At 39.1% G+C, this 16,625-nt stretch overlaps 1 protein-coding gene across 1 annotated transcript; it reads left to right on the top strand.

Annotated features, from left to right (window-relative positions):
- Positions 1 to 48: 48 nt before the first annotated feature.
- On the top strand, positions 49 to 15,185 carry LOC106099574 (collagen alpha-1(IV) chain). Its single transcript, XM_013278140.1, has 12 exons — positions 49 to 156; positions 362 to 401; positions 2,650 to 3,036; positions 3,247 to 3,489; positions 3,566 to 3,787; positions 4,165 to 4,473; positions 4,798 to 5,265; positions 5,572 to 5,955; positions 6,636 to 7,092; positions 10,652 to 12,169; positions 12,773 to 14,004; positions 14,205 to 15,185. Exons 1-12 carry the CDS (start codon positions 137 to 139, stop codon positions 14,463 to 14,465), a joined length of 5,541 nt encoding a protein of 1,846 aa, XP_013133594.1. The 5' UTR covers positions 49 to 136; the 3' UTR covers positions 14,466 to 15,185.
- The last annotated feature ends 1,440 nt before the right edge of the window (positions 15,186 to 16,625 follow it).

Here is a 16,625-nt window from a genome sequence, read left to right as displayed (position 1 = left end):
CAGCGCGGGTTGGCGCGGGGCGGCATGCGGCGGGCGGGGCGGGGCGCGCAGGCCGTCGCTGGCCGCTTCTCGCTCCTTAGTATCCCGGCACAAACGGCGCGCGCGCACGGGACATACGCGCAGCGCGCTCCGTGCCATGGCGCTCCACGTACTTTGGTAAGATTTTGCACTTTAATTAATTTATTTCTTTTCTTTTAATTATAAACATTTTTCTTTTATATTATTGTGGACACACAAGAATAAATAGTAATGCGTGTATTTATAGTTATTTATTATATGGTATATAAATACTAGATTTATATTTTAATAATTATCTGAAAATTCACAATCGAGTGGCCTGATTTTCATACCTTTCTATCAGGTTGGTAGCTGTATTGGCGCCCTTAACGGGAGTAATAACGGTGAGTCACATTTATTTTTTTCTAATCTAGACTAAAATCATTCTGAAATTAAGTCAATAATAAGCAAAAACTGCGCGGTATCGGCGAATGGCGAGCGACGCGGGCGCGCCCCGACTCGCCGGTTCTCTTGATTTCTTTCTTTTGGAATTTCTTCAAAACGCGAACTAACTATATCAAGACGTTGATGGACACTAAAATTAAACGAGTTAAAGATAAGTGAAATTTTGAATGAATGAGCTTTTTAACCAACTTCCAGAAGGAGAAGATTTTTAATTTGTCTGTATGTCTTTTTTAAATTTAACTTTTGGTTTTGCAAAGAGGAAAATTGTATATTTTACTCTATCGAGTCCTTTTGTTCTCTTGGTACGATATTATTTCTTATATGTAAATTATTTGTTAGCGCGATGTGGACACCGACAAAGTTTATCATCGGATGCAGTGCCCCCACATTGCGCAAACTGCGCGCCGACCTCTCAAATATATATTTTTTAAATTTAATTATAAAGAAAGTTCATTCTGTCACGTCTATTTAATGTTTAAATTCTTGATATGCATTTTCATTTATTTTTTAAAAGTCATTTTCTTTTTAGAAAGATTATTTAGGACAATTAACAACTTAACGAAAGCTCTTTTATTTTTTTTACTGCCAGAATTGGAGAATAATTTTTATGCTCAATAAAAACGGGGCAGTATTTAAGTGGAAATTTCCAAAAAAACCTGCACCTTTTGGACCTTTGGACCTGGACATGTTGAAAACCAAACGATAATATTACAACGACGAAATAAAGTTTTACTTCAGTATTTTGTACATTTGGATAACATTATTTTTCATCTATGTTTCTATCAGAATGTTGTTGACGCTTTAATTTATATTAATAAGTATTATTTATTCTATAATATGTAATTTTTTACTTGCTTGTACATTTCTATCCGATGTTGCAGGTAAAATATCAAGATTTATACATGGCAATTTTAAGATAGTGAAAATGTTTATGAAAACATATCGAATATTAATAAAAACGTAGAACAATCTATGAAATAACATTTTTTTAATGTTATTTAATAGATTTTAAGTATAAGTTTTTAAGTTTTAATGTTATTTTAGTTATCACTTAAAGGCAAACTACCCTAAAGAATGGCGCTCGCCAAATTAGTAAATTTAGTAAAAGGAAGTAGATTTTTTAACGTTAGTTTAATCATATAAAAATAAATAAAACTTATATCATTGCAATCATTATCTTTTTGTGAAGTCCAACTTTAATAATGATATTTTAAATAATAAACGATGACTTGATTAACATTGTGGTTCAATAAATTTAGATACGCCTGATAACCTCAAAATAAATGATAATTTTGTCCAATTCCCAGTATAGTTATTTCGGTTCAAGACGTTAAAATTGTAGATACCTATTAGTACTGTAATCCAGTGATTTCTTTTATAAATATAAAAACCAATATTAGGAAACATTTTTAAAAAAATATACCAAAACCACCACTTATAATTTTTGCATCACTTATTAGTAGATACTTAACAACTAAAAGACAAAAAGCAAAGTATTACTTGTACGTTACGAAACTACGGTGTCATCTTACAAGTAAATCGCAAATGTAGAGATATGTGGCATATCATATTTTGCTTGTCATACCTAACAATATTGTACAATAGATTTCTGCGAATTGCGCATAAATAATATTATGTGCGATGAGTTCTATTAGGTTCTATTAGGTACACATAAAGATCTCAAATAATCATCGTTTGATGCCAACTAATGAAGATAGGCTATCACGGCAACTTGGACTTTTGTCGCGACAAGGGTTTGAAATGTCGTTACGTTTGTCTGTAGTTTCTACTGTCGATAAATATTATTACCTACATTATTATGTTCCGACAACAAAATGGTCAACGACAAACAAAGCAAGTATTTCGGCAGTGAAACACGACGAGATATACAGGGATAGGTACCTATGTAGTCTTTTTTTACTAAGTACAAAGCACACAAACCATGTAGGTAACAAGTGTAATAACAAACAATTAAATCTTTCAGCCAACTTGCAAAAAACTTTTACAAAAATGTGTATCTAAAGCTAAACGTTATAAAGCATTATGAAAACCAAGGATTTTGTTGCAAATTACATCAAAATTCGTTGCGTAATTTTAAGGATATAAGCATACAAAGAGGCAGACATACAGAGGGAAACTAGTTTATTTTATACTATCTAGTGATTCAGAATACATGTTTTCTTGCAGCAAGATGATGGTTGGATGGACGTTAACGATATAAATGCAAGCCGTTGGCCGCCGACCGACTTGTACGGTGAGCGAAACCCACCACCGCCTCCCTCGCCGACGGATTGGTACGGTGAGCGAAACCCACCGCCGCCACCCTCACCGACGGATTGGTACGGTGCGCGCAATGATCCACGCAATGACCAGCGCCCTGAACTTTCTGCGCCCACAAGATATTACGGACTGTCAGGGCGGCCCGACGTTCCCGCGCCGCGCCCTCCGCCCAGTCCCGGCCTTAACTTCGCAGTGTACGACCCCGTAACGCGGCAGCGCACTACCGCTGTCGACCGCAATTGTACGGCTCCCGGTTGCTGTGTACCAAAGTGTTTCGCTGAAAAAGGATCGAGAGTAAGTGACATGTTTGTCATATTATAAGCTTAACGTTATATATTATCATTAACGTTACATTATATTAAAAAAATCATAAATATAGTAACTATACTGTCTAGGCAGGTACTACTTTTTATGTGTTAGCATGGAAGTTAACCTTTCTATTTTATGCCTTTTTATAGTTTTACTTGTAATATTCCCTTGTTAATGTCTTAATATTTCTTTTAGGGTTTTCCGGGTGCACCAGGTCCACCAGGTATAATAGGTCTACCTGGTCACGAGGGCGCTGAAGGCCCGCAAGGACCAAAGGGACAAAAAGGCCAGTTAGGTCCTCAGGGTCCTCGAGGCCCAAAAGGTGATAGGGGTAAACCAGGAGCTCAAGGTTTTATTGGTCTCACCGGACCGCCAGGACCACAAGGTGAAACTGGAATCCCTGGTATACCAGGAAGAGATGGCTGTAATGGAACAGATGTAAGTCCTTAAGTTTTTTCATAACTAATATGAAATACATCACAAATACAATATCTTTACTATGATTTAAAATTAGGGTGAACCCGGAGAACCAGGGCCCAAGGGTATACAAGGGCCCCGTGGTATAGCAGGATTTAAGGGAGATAAAGGAGACAAGGGAGAAGCAGCTCATATGGGTCGATATCCCAAAGGACAAAAAGGAGAACCTGGAGCTGATGGTATGCAAGGTAGCCAAGGACCTGTCGGACCACCAGGACCTTCCGGTTTACAAGGGCCAAAAGGAAATACTGGACCAATGGTAGGTCATAATTACGTGAATCAACTGTTTTTTTATCATGCTTAATAATTTCCCATTCTTCATACTATAAATACTTAATATTTATCATACCTGAAACTGTCTTAACTATCTTTCTAATCTTACTAGTTACTATATTAAATAGGTAAGTTTGAATGGATGTTTGTTACTATGTATCTCCAAAATGGCTTAATAGACCTCGATGAAGTTTAACGTAGTCTGTAAGATTACATAAGCTATTTACTAAGTTTTATTTAATTCCACGCAGAGAAAGTCGAGCGCATAAGTAATAAAAAATATATGCGTGTTTTTGAATACATATATTATCATAGTGTGTATTTAAAAATGTTTTATTAAATGTGTTACTTTACCTTTGTTAGGGACCTCAAGGCTTTAAAGGAGATAAAGGAAGTAAAGGTTCAAGGGGTCAATCGATTCAAGGAGACAAGGGAGACAGGGGGGATAGAGGCGACAAAGGGCCAAGTTGTCCTCCTATTGTATTGCCTTGGGACGGTGATAATAAAAGCACGTTAAGAGGAATTCCAGGTGATATGGGACCAAAAGGAGAAAAGGGGGAACCCGGAAAATTTGGCGAGAAGGGAGATACTGGTCCTGTAGGTGAACCTGGTTTATCAGGACAAATGGGAATTAAAGGAGAGAAAGGCATTAGAGGAAATCCCGGAGCTATAGTAAGTTTTACTTTCTGTTGTATTACACAATTTCCTCAATAAGTCGAACCCAGACCTAAAAATTACTTCACACACATTCAAATTTAATATAAAATACATATAAAACAGTAAATAGACAGCTTTAACAATGGTGTTATGCCACGCTACTTAGACTATTGATGGGCGGATAGATGTGTACGGAGAAGCAATATTTTTCTTTCTTAAGAAAAACTTTAAAAAAGTAATTTTCAGTGTGAGTAATATAGTAGCTGTTCGGGACAATGGAAATATGTGACTTATAGTAAATTCGTAAAATTTGCTTTATTAAATAATCAAACCTTTCAGGGCAGAGATGGTATGTATGGTGCTCCTGGACCAATGGGACAAAAGGGAGACCGGGGAAATGATGGACTTGCAGGTTTACATGGACTGCCGGGTGCGAAGGGAGAACCTGGAAGGGATGGGTTTCCAGGACAAAGAGGTCTTAAGGGTGTACAGGGTTTACCTGGTGGCCGCACTGGGTCCCGCGGCCCACCAGGTCCTATAGGACCTAGAGGTTATATAGGATCACCGGGACCGAAAGGTACAGACGGCAGACCTGGCGAACGGGGAGAACCAGGTCCAATTGGATCTCCAGGTGGTCAAGGAGAACCGGGAACACCAGGCATAGAAGGACCTGCTGGTCGTAAGGGAGAAAAAGGAGAACCTGGTCTAGATGGTCGTCAAGGAGAAGTTGGTGTTAGAGGTTATGATGGGCCTGTTGGGCCACAAGGACCAAGAGGATTTAAAGGCGAAGATGGTGTCTCGATCCCTGTAAGCAATAATTTTACATATATTAATATTTTTTGGTTACAAGTACAATTACACGTATTAAAGCGACTAGCATGTAAACATAAAAACTGTAAATTCTTCTTGATGCGCAAGTTGAGTTGAGCTGCAATCACTTTGAGGACGTTTAAAAGTTAAATGATTCTCAATGGTAGGATGTTTTTGATTTCAGCTCAGACAACAAAGGAAAGTTTTTGAAAAGAATTAAACGTTCCACACATGTTTTTTAAAGTTTCTTTTAGTTTAAGCAAATAGCAATTATATTTAAATTTGCCATTTACTTTTTGCCAGGGTGAAAAAGGTTTGAGTGGTCGCCCCGGAACACCTGGAGAAAGAGGACAAAAGGGTGAACGTGGTTATCCAGGATTACGTGGTGTACCCGGAAATTCAACATTGGGAACACCTGGAAGCCCAGGAGAAATGGGTGCTCCGGGAGAGAAGGGAGATAAAGGTACTCCTGGCATTGATGGTATACCTGGGAGTACTGGACCTAAAGGTGACATAGGAGGCCGTTGTAATGAATGTTGGCCTGGCAGTCAGGGTCCAAAAGGTGATCGTGGTGCGGACGGATTACCAGGCGAAAGAGGTGAAAGAGGACCTTCAGGTACAGTGGGCTTATCGGGCGAACGTGGTGCAGACGGGTTAAATGGATTACCCGGTTCACCAGGTGCTCCGGTACGTATTACTTTATATATTATCAACATTTCAAAGAAATTTGTAAATTGTGGTCCAAAAATATTACTTTAGCTTAAGTAATATCACTAAGACGGTCGTAAAACTTGTCCATATATTATGGATCTGATTGGTGGGCTACCAAATTTGGATGAAGTGTGATTATCTGTGGCTAAGATAAATATGTTAATACGGATTTGTTACAAGAAGGGTCACATTGATATAAGTAGCTCGCTCTAAAATCTTCGCACGAATGGGTCGGTTCGCCCGGTGCAATACCACGACCAAACAGAAGGCATGAAGAATGAACTCGGCATTTACGCTCTTCTTCTGATGATCGTGCGTGCCGGGGGCATAATTTTAGTCCCTTTCGCTTTCCACCATTTTTTAAGACGGAAAGCAGGGAAACGGAATGTGGATTTGAGGGTGGAGGAGCCGCATAAGAAAGGGAAATATCCTCTTAATCTGCGTCTCCGCCTCCGTCGATTTAGAGTAGGCAATTGAATAGAGATATGATAAGTATAAAAATAATAAAGAACAAGATTGAATGTAACAATACAATTAATTTGAACAAGATTGTATGAAGGAAAATATGCGTAAGAAGATAATGAATTTAGATACGTGGGTACTTGTAAGAAATTTCTGGATGATTACTATTTTTTAATTTTATGTTGGTGTAATAGGGCGAACGCGGTGACGAGGGGCCAATGGGTCCACCTGGAGACAAAGGTGCCGATGCTATTATACCATCAAGCTTGATAAAGGGGCCACCTGGAGAAAAAGGAATACAGGGTCCGAGAGGCCCACCAGGACCAAAGGGCGAAAGAGGAAGCGATGGCTTTAAAGGTGATCGTGGACAGATTGGCATGCCTGGGCTTAAGGGAGATCAAGGTTTCATAGGACCGTCTGGAGCAGACGGTATTCCTGGAATTCCTGGCACCCCTGGAGTACCTGGTGTCAAAGGTGCTTCAGTTAAAGGAGAAAAAGGAACTCCTGGTGATGTGGGTCAAAAAGGTGACAAAGGATTCCCTGGACTCTTTGGAAAGAAAGGAGAACCAGGATTGTGTCCGGCAAATCTATTAGATTTAACCAAAGGCGACAGAGGAGCGCAAGGGCCACCAGGACCTCAAGGATTACCAGGTAACTGAACTGATTGTAATCTATTCATTAAATCATCCTTAAAACAAGGTAGTTACTAGACATTATTAAAAATACTTGACATGTGACTGGTGGACCGATATTGATAGGACTTTGACTGGAAAGTAACTAATACACGCGGATATATTAAGAGCAACCTTTGGTTTCTTTTGTTAAATTCGTTTGTTTCCAAAAAATTATACTATGATTACATAAGTCATTCCCGCCAAACCAGTAACGTGGTTTGTAAGCGTCGCAGCTTTTATACATTTATATAGAATAGCATGCAAAATTACAGAGAAATAAAGAAAACATATGTACTCGTATATGTGAGAAGTAAATGCAATAAAAAAACCTTAACTATAATCAAAACATCCTACTACAAATATTTATCTTAATCTATACTAATATTACAAAGAGGAAAGATTTGTATTTTTGTATGTATTGAAATAACTCAAAAACTACTGGGCCGATTTTAAAAATTCTTTCACCATCAAAATAATATTTTATTATTACTAATGTTTAGGAACTGTTAATAAACAGCGTGTTTCTGGACGCCGGCGTTAAAAAATTACTAAACTTTAACTTTTCTCGGCTCACGCTGCCTAAACCGTTAGAGGTATATAAAAATGATGTAAAAAAGAAATGTAGACCTCAAAAAGTTCTACAGAAAAGTCCGACAGCATATGTCTATTTTTAACAGTTTTCTTACAATAACCGCTTTTTTGTTTACAAAATGAATTCAGAACCGCATGCTATTTGCGGTGTACTTTTATTGGTTACAATATTAATCCTTATCCAAATAAATGCGTTTGTTATCAGGAAAATTTAATGTAGAATCAAATAGTCCTTAACAGTATTTAAATTGGACTAATAGTTAGAAGATATCGCGAACACAAACAATAAGGGTAACCAAAAAATCGGCTTAAAAGCTGCCGGGCTTAGAAATTTGGAATCTTGCATCGGTGGATTTCTGTTATTTCCTAGATTACTACTAAGTTAATACTTTTGGTAATAGTTTGAAAAAAAGAGCTAAGTCGCTTGCAAAAGCCAGTAGTATTTATAATAGTACCAAATCTCTTAGTTTCCTCTTTAGGGAGGCTCTGCTGATTGCTGTTGTGTTAGTTACTGACTGACTTCGCGCGGAGTTTTCCTGCCGCTAAGTTTAAAGCGCTAAGTTTGTGGTGACAGCTCGTTTAAGTAAAGTGCTTGTCTACCAGTCTGACATTTCTAAGTGTCAATACTCAACACTCAGGCATCGCGTTGTGACGCATTTACTCATTTTGATTAAAAAAAATATCATTATTATACACTAGTACACAATTCACTATTATACACTTTATTAACCATAGCTGGTGCCTGCGACTACGTCTTCGTGGAGTTTAAAAGATCAAAACTTATGTTCGCCGCCTTTTTGAACCTAAAGTATTAACTTAGTAGTAATCTACGTAATAACAGAAATCTACTGATGTCAGATTCCAAATTTCTAAGCCCAGTAGCTTGTGAGCTAATTTTTCGGTTACCCTTATTGTTTGTGTTTTCGATATCTTCTAAACAATCAGTCCAATTTAAATACTGTTAAGGACAATTTGACTTTACAATAAATTCTCCTGACAACAAACTCTTTTATTTGGATATAGATTAATATTTAAACTAATAAAAGAACTCCGCAAATAGCGTGCGGTTTTTAATTCATTTTGTAAACAGAAAAGCGGTTATTGTAAGAAAACCGTTTAACATATGCCATCGTGGACTTTTCTGTACAACTTTTTGAGATCTACTACGGTTTAGGCAGCGTAAACCGTAAGAGAAAAGTCAATACATTGTGAATTTTTAACGCCGTGGTCCAGAAATATGTTGTTCCATTAAGAGGCGGTTACGGCAAATTGCGCATCTTTGGAGGCATAGAACAGGATTTCTACAAAGATTTGATTCGTGACATTTTAGTATGTGTAACTTCAGTCCTTTAACTAGAGGCTCGTGGAACAGAATCACGATTGGACATCTTTTCTCGATAGATTTATTTTTTGAAAATGCGCCTAATTCTGTAAAGATCACTATATATCTGTAATACAACAACGAAAGTAACACCTCGAACTGGTTTATTTGATATACGAGTACTTTATCTTCTGTTAACCCGAAGCGTTTTGCGATACATTGATTAGTTAATTTTTAATCGAATTTAATTAAAATGAGCTCCCAAATCCATTCGGATTTCGCGTCAGTCCGCCCGCGGGCGTCTTCGGAAGCGGACCTGTACTCGTTGCTTCGGCGAAACCCCCTCCGCGTCCCGCATTTGACCAAGTGAGTGACGGAAAGGGCGATAGCCCGCCCAATAGCTCGCTCTCTTTTTATCAAGCACGAACGTATATATAACACTGATATATATAAAATGGAACTTCCTACAATACAGACCCAATCCGGTAATAATAACGAAGTAACGGCTCCTGCCGAGGCTCCTGAGGGAGGCCTCGAGCTCAGTTACTCATAAACGAGGTTTAGGCTAAGCACCATCTGCGCTCGGCCACCTCAAGCCCGGTGAATCTGTAAATGCCTCTTCAAGGCAAACAGTGGCCATTCAGTCACAAAAAAAATACAATACAGAAAGCGCCACGCGAATAGAATATAATTATTAATTTTTTTTTAGTAAAAGTATATTTTTTCGAATTATATCTATTTAATGAAATTTGTAATGAATTTTAAAATAAGTTTTTGTCAATGCGTAAGCCATTCTTAAACTATCAACGAATGATTTGTCATCATGTTTCGCAACATTAGTATAGATAATATTGTTTATCTATACTAATGTTATGAAGAGGAAAGATTTGTATTTTGTATGTATATTATTCACTTAAAAATTACTGTGCCGATTTTAAAGTTTTTTCACCATTAAAAAAGTACTTTATCTGTCAGTAATATAGACGATTTTTTTTTTAAATTCATAATTACACGCAGACGAATTCACAAGCAACAGCTAATTGGTATAACTGCGGAACTTTTAGATAACGGAATTCAAAAGACAGTTCGGTTAGTATGATATAACTATAGCTGTTTTCCGCGACATCATCTAAATCGGAGTCTGAATGGCGCTTCGCGGCGTTCGATGTTAAGGACACGGCTGACGTAGACCGACGAGATTCGACCCACGCGATCTAACCGTGCGGTGCACCCCGCACATTGTTTGCCCGCGCCTACTTCTTCCCCCCAAAAAACGCAAATTGTCCCTAACACAGCCCCTTAATCGTTCCTCAATATTTGTAATAATAAAATATAGCCTATGTAACAGATAAATTTCCTTTCTAATGGTGAAAGATTTTTTAAAATCGGCCCAGTAGTTTTTGAGTTCTTTCAATACATACAATAGTACAAATCATTCCTCTTTATAACATTAGTACGAGTATACCTACATATATAGTGGTAACAAATAATTTTAGTTTTTAACATTGGTAAGAATTAAGATTAGACAGTTATATGCATTCGATTCACATTGTTACCTGAAATTCTATTAAACTCAATAAGGTTTTTAAATTCCATAACTAACGTTTTTTTTTTAATTTTACAGGTGACGCAGGTGAAAAGGGCGATAAAGGTTTCTCCGGTCGTCCTGGAGATAAAGGTGATATGGGCTTAGATGGTAGGCCGGGTCCTGTTGGACCTCGTGGGCTTCCTGGGCCAAGAGGTGAAAAAGGTGATATGGGAAGTATGGGTTTCCCCGGAACACCTGGCGAGATCGGTCTTAGGGGATTTCCCGGTATTCCTGGATTTAAAGGAGATAAAGGTGAAATTGGTCCTTCCATGCCTGGACCTCCTGGACCTGCAGGCTTGACCGGAGAAAAGGGAGATCAGGGACCTAGAGGAATTATTGGATTACCAGGCAAAGACGGACCGCCTGGAGCAATCGGCTTGCCAGGTGAAAAAGGAGATATAGGATTACCTGGAAGGCACGGAATCATAGGACTCCCGGGACAAAAAGGTGATGATGGCCCTATTGGTCCCCCTGGAGTACCGGGACTTCCAGGTACACCTGGAAGAGAAGGTCCCAAAGGACAGCAAGGATTTCCTGGCGTTCCAGGCAAAACAGGAGTTATAGGCTTGCCTGGCAAAAAAGGAGAACCAGGATTGCAGGGACCTGATGGTCCTAAAGGTTTCCCTGGAGCTCGTGGTCGTCCAGGTCCCAGAGGTGCAACGGGGGTAGATGGTATGCCAGGGGATAAAGGAGATAAGGGAGAAATAGGCTTTACGGGATTACCTGGACTGCCAGGACTTGTCGGACCTATTGGACCTACAGGTGCTCCTGGTCTAAAGGGAGACCAAGGTTACGTCGGATCAATTGGAACGCCAGGACGACCAGGTGTACCTGGAGACAAGGGTGATTTGGGTATTCCTGGATTTCCTGGGCTTAAAGGAGAACCAGGTTTAGCAGCAGACAAAGGTAACAAAGGAGAACCAGGTTTACCTGGTTTGAGAGGGTTAGACGGGGTTCCAGGAATGCCAGGTGAAAAAGGAGATAAAGGAAACAATGGTTTACCTGGTTACGGTCAACAAGGGCCGCCTGGAGAGAAGGGTAATACGGGACCTCGAGGATTCAATGGTTTCCCTGGAATGCCAGGGTCTAAAGGGGATCGTGGATATCCTGGTATACGTGGCCAGAAAGGCGAAAGAGGCATAGGAGGTGAACCTGGCTTGCCAGGTATACCAGGTATTGATGGAATGCCTGGAAAAGCTGGTGAGCCTGGATTACAAGGGCCACTAGGTGAAAAGGGTGATAAAGGTGACAGGGGTTACCCAGGACGCGATGGATTAGGCGGTATAAAAGGAGAACCAGGTCGTATAGGCCCAGTTGGTCCACCAGGACTTAAAGGTGATACGGGGTTAAAAGGAGATCAGGGTCTACCCGGAATATCAATTGACATTAAGGGAGATAAGGGAGACACTGGACCTCAAGGAAATCCTGGCTTTAGGGGAGAGAAAGGAGATGCCGGCAGAGATGGAGAGCAAGGTTTACAGGGAGAAAAGGGAGATCGAGGATTTATGGGACAAAAGGGAGAGATAGGAAGAATAGGATTTACTGGAGAAAGAGGTAAATTTAATTTGTATATATTCAATCCTATTTAACAAATCTGTCCGATAAAAGTTTACTTGTCAGTGGTTTCAAATGCGGCAATGTTTCTTATTTTATTTTTACTAGCTATTACTCGCAATTTCGTCCGCGCAAAACTAATAAAAAATAGTAAAGACAAGGATACGTTTCTCAGTGACAAGGTAGATTTTTACTTATTTATATTTATTTTTATTATTTTTTGAATGTTGGCCCAGTAGATTTCAGTCATTTCAATACATACAAAATTACAATTATTTGTACTTTAAAATATTGGTATAGATGAAGACTTTTTGTGTAGGTGATGAGTAAGAAATACGATAGTTTAGTTATGTTTAAATATGTATTACTTTTATCCATATCACGAAGATCAAATTAGCTGATTCAATTAGTTACCAGATGTATACTTAAAAAATAATATGTAGATTAAGTAAACAATGATGGATGAACAATAAACAAACCTTTCACGCAATAACCACTCAATACTTTTTTTTAATAGATCACTATATATTTGTTACTATTTCTCTTAGCCTTCTAAGCTTACCTTAATAAATAAGAATCTTACCTGAAAACTTTTTATTGCAGGAGAAAGAGGTCCCATTGGTCCATCTGGTATTCCTGGAATAACGATCAAAGGAGAAAAGGGATTACCTGGAATACCTGGCAAACATGGACGCCCTGGTCAACTAGGTGCTCCCGGCGAGAAAGGAGAAATAGGATTTCCTGGTCTTCCAGGTGAAATGGGTCCACCAGGTCTTTCTGCTCCACCAGGACAAAGGGGAGAGAAAGGAGATCAAGGCCGCGAAGGTCTTTCTGGACCACCAGGATTTGATGGTGCTGTTGGTTTACCTGGATTACCTGGACTGGATGGTCCAAAAGGAGAGAAAGGAGACAAAGGAGCAACCGGATTTGGCCTACCAGGTCAAAAGGGTGATCAAGGAACACCTGGTATACCTGGATTGATGGGCGAGAAAGGTGCTAAAGGGGAGCGTGGTTTTGATGGCCGCCACGGAGAAACGGGCGCAATCGGTTTGCAAGGGGAAAAAGGTGATATAGGATTCCCTGGTGCGCCGGGTTTGATTGGTTTGGTTGGTGAAAAGGGCGACAAAGGCGAAGATGCAGAGTTTATTTTAGGCGAAAAGGGTATAAGTGGACCTCGAGGTCCTCCTGGTTTCGACGGTCTGCCAGGCAATCCTGGATCACCAGGTGCTCCAGGCTTAGACGGCAGTCCAGGAATGAAAGGTGATCGTGGTTATCCAGGTCCTCAAGGTCCTCCAGGTCTTATCGGGCCACAAGGTATTCAGGGTTTCCAAGGTGAAAGAGGTGAAATTGGACGTACCGGTGTCCCTGGTATACCCGGAACTCCAGGAGCTCCATGTGTTACAACTGATTATTTGACGGGTATTCTTTTAGTTAGGCACAGTCAGAGTGACGCAGTTCCTCAGTGTGAAGCAGGCCACGTTAAGTTATGGGACGGTTACTCTTTACTTTACGTAGACGGCAATGAAAAAGCCCACAACCAAGATTTGGGTTACGCTGGCTCCTGTGTACGAAAATTCAGTACAATGCCTTTCCTATTTTGCGACCTTAATGATGTTTGTAATTATGCTAGTCGGAACGACCGAAGCTACTGGCTGTCCACTGGCCAACCAATTCCAATGATGCCAGTTGAAGGCAATGAAATAATGCGATATATATCAAGATGTGTGGTTTGCGAAGTACCAGCAAATGTAATAGCAGTACACAGTCAAACACTGGACATCCCGAGCTGCCCGGCGGGTTGGCGAGAGCTATGGATCGGTTACAGCTTTGTTATGGTGAGTTTTCGCGGCATTTAAATAATTTTTACAATTTATACAACTATTATTAATTAACTTATTTAAAAAAACCAAGAAGCCAGACTGATTGCTCTGCGTTTATTATTTTAGGAAAATTTCCTTGTTTTGATTCTGCATACGATTTCGATGTTACGCATACTTCAAAACGTACAGATATTTAGTTACATGTTTTTTTTTAGCACACGGGAGCGGGTGGTCAAGGTGGCGGCCAAGCATTGGCCAGCCCCGGGTCATGCCTCGAAGACTTCCGCTCAACGCCGTTCATCGAATGCAACGGAGAAGGTGGCACTTGCCATCACTTTGCCAACAAACTTAGCTTCTGGCTCACGATTATTGAAGACAATAAACAGTTTGCTAAACCTGAACGTGACACACTTAAATCTGGACGATTACTTGAGCGCGTCTCGCGGTGCTCCGTTTGCATAAAAAACACCGTGTAGTAAGTAGTGTTAACGACATCAGAAAATAATAAATAAATAAAAAACAACCAAAAGTCCAAGTATGTAAAAATGAGTCGAACGCAAAGCATAGATATATTAATATACTTTACTATATTTTATAAATGAACTTTATACCGTAAGCGCGCAATTCATGTTAGTTGATGTACGATTAGCGGTTCCTTGTATTTCTTCATGTTATCAACGCGAATAGGCAACCAAAGCAAAATAAAGTTAGGATTCACATACTTATACCTACATTAAGATTTAGAGTATTTAATTATTAGACATATTTTATCTTCGTGATTTTTACATGATTATTTTATTGCTTGAAATTGTTTTTGCTTTTATTGAGATCATTCTGTATGTCGAAGATTTGATGAAAAAACACCTAGTTACATTAAATCCCCTTAAACTTTAGTTAAGTTTGTTCATTTCGCTAGTCATACTTAAAAAATTTCACATTATAGAATTCTGGGTGAAGCTGATTTTGATTCCGCTTTATTTAAACTGCATTTATAAAAGTATCTTTAATGTCAAATTAGATGTATGGAGCTGAACTAGAATTACTACATAATTGCATATGTTATTGTTTAAGCAAAATTTGGGCAATAAAATCGACCTACATAATTTAAATATTGTTGTAAGCACTGCCATTGTAGATAAATTTATAGTTTATAGTTACTTTAAGTAAATTCATACAAATAAACGACTTAAAAAGTTGGACAATTTTTATTTTAAAATAAAAGCATTCATATAATTTATCTGAGGGTGCAGTGCCGAATTGCCTGCGCCGCGCTGAGGCTAGAACGACCTTATATTTTTAGACTAATTAGACACCGTCATCTATAGTCCGTTGGCTTTTGTTGGTATCAGGGGGGACTCTTCAAAAGATATGAGGAAAAAAAGGGTTGTATGAGACTCGACTCACTAGAATCTCCTCAGTGGCTACCCTCGAGTGCGACTTCAGACTTAAGAGTGTCTCTTCATCTCCAGATGCTATTGGTCAGTTATTAGATAATTTATCACTTGTGCGTAGAAGCTATTGCCCACATAACGTCACACGTTAACTGACATTACTTAGAAGATAAGCGGGAAAATAAAGCGGGCTGTCCTGATGTCCTGCCATAGACGTCAGCAGTTGTTGATGTGGGGCGGGGAGGGGGAGGTCAGCTATTAATATACGAAGAAGTTTATATGTATATTTCACATTTATTCATACCCTAGGGCTCCAGGGAATCCGATTTTCATTTTATGGTGAAACCAATGTATCTCATCCAGCTCGATAGCTGTAAAGCTCAAGATAAAGGTGTTTTGTAATGTATGTCATTATTATTATCGTATGTAATGCAGGCGACACACGTTAGGGTGTGCATGTCGAAGCGACCCTGAAACGGTTCAACAATTCTTACTAACTATAACTAACTTTGCACTATTCCTCAATTAAAACCCGTTTAAATTACAAAAAATGAATCACATAGTAATGATAAAATAAATTGCAACTTTAGAAACCCGGCATAGGACACAAAACCGCGATAACAGCGCCACTGTCAGCCGATCCTAAAAATGTGGATTATGGATATACATGATTCTTTTGGCACCGGGCAATGAGAAATGACATTTAATGTCAGGGTAATAAAGGGCATCGGTGGCTCAGTGGTTTAAACACTTGACTCGTAATCTACAGGTCTTGGGTTCGAATCCCGCCATGTACCAATGTTGTTTTCGATTTTTCGAATTTTCATATGTACATAATTTACCCGACGTTCTTACGGTGAAGGAAAACATCATGATGCAACCTGCACATATGTGTGAAGGGTAATATTAGGGTGGTAGGCTCTGAGCCCCTCGGTGGGGACGTATAGTGGAGCTGGTGATGATGAATAATGACATAGCTGGTCAGTTCACTTCGCGTCATTACTTTACGCATTTTGTGTGGCTTTTTATTGTTATTCCATGAAATAAAGCGTTTAAAAGTATTGCAAGAGACTTTTTTTAAGTTATTACATTTGAAAATGTGAATCATCTTGGATCTGTTGCAATCAGACTTTGTTACCATTTGTTAATCAAGAATTTCCCTAACCCTCAAGACGCATATTTAAGATTTGTAATTTAAAAAAAATGTTAAATATTAATTGACTTAAAAATATTTTGCTGAAAGTT

This window comes from Papilio polytes, unplaced genomic scaffold, assembly GCF_000836215.1.
Source record: "Papilio polytes unplaced genomic scaffold, Ppol_1.0 DF824102.1, whole genome shotgun sequence".
NCBI classification, from domain to species: Eukaryota; Metazoa; Arthropoda; class Insecta; order Lepidoptera; family Papilionidae; genus Papilio; species Papilio polytes.
This window is presented reverse-complemented; position numbering and strand designations above follow the sequence as displayed.

Excerpts from the sequence above, each read along its gene's own strand:
- LOC106099574 (XM_013278140.1), top strand. The coding sequence starts at position 137 with ATGGCGCTCCACGTACTTTG. Across the intron at positions 4,474-4,797 it reads GAGGAAATCCCGGAGCTATA|GGCAGAGATGGTATGTATGG; the intron begins GTAAGTTTTACT and ends CAAACCTTTCAG. Across the intron at positions 5,266-5,571 it reads AAGATGGTGTCTCGATCCCT|GGTGAAAAAGGTTTGAGTGG; the intron begins GTAAGCAATAAT and ends ACTTTTTGCCAG.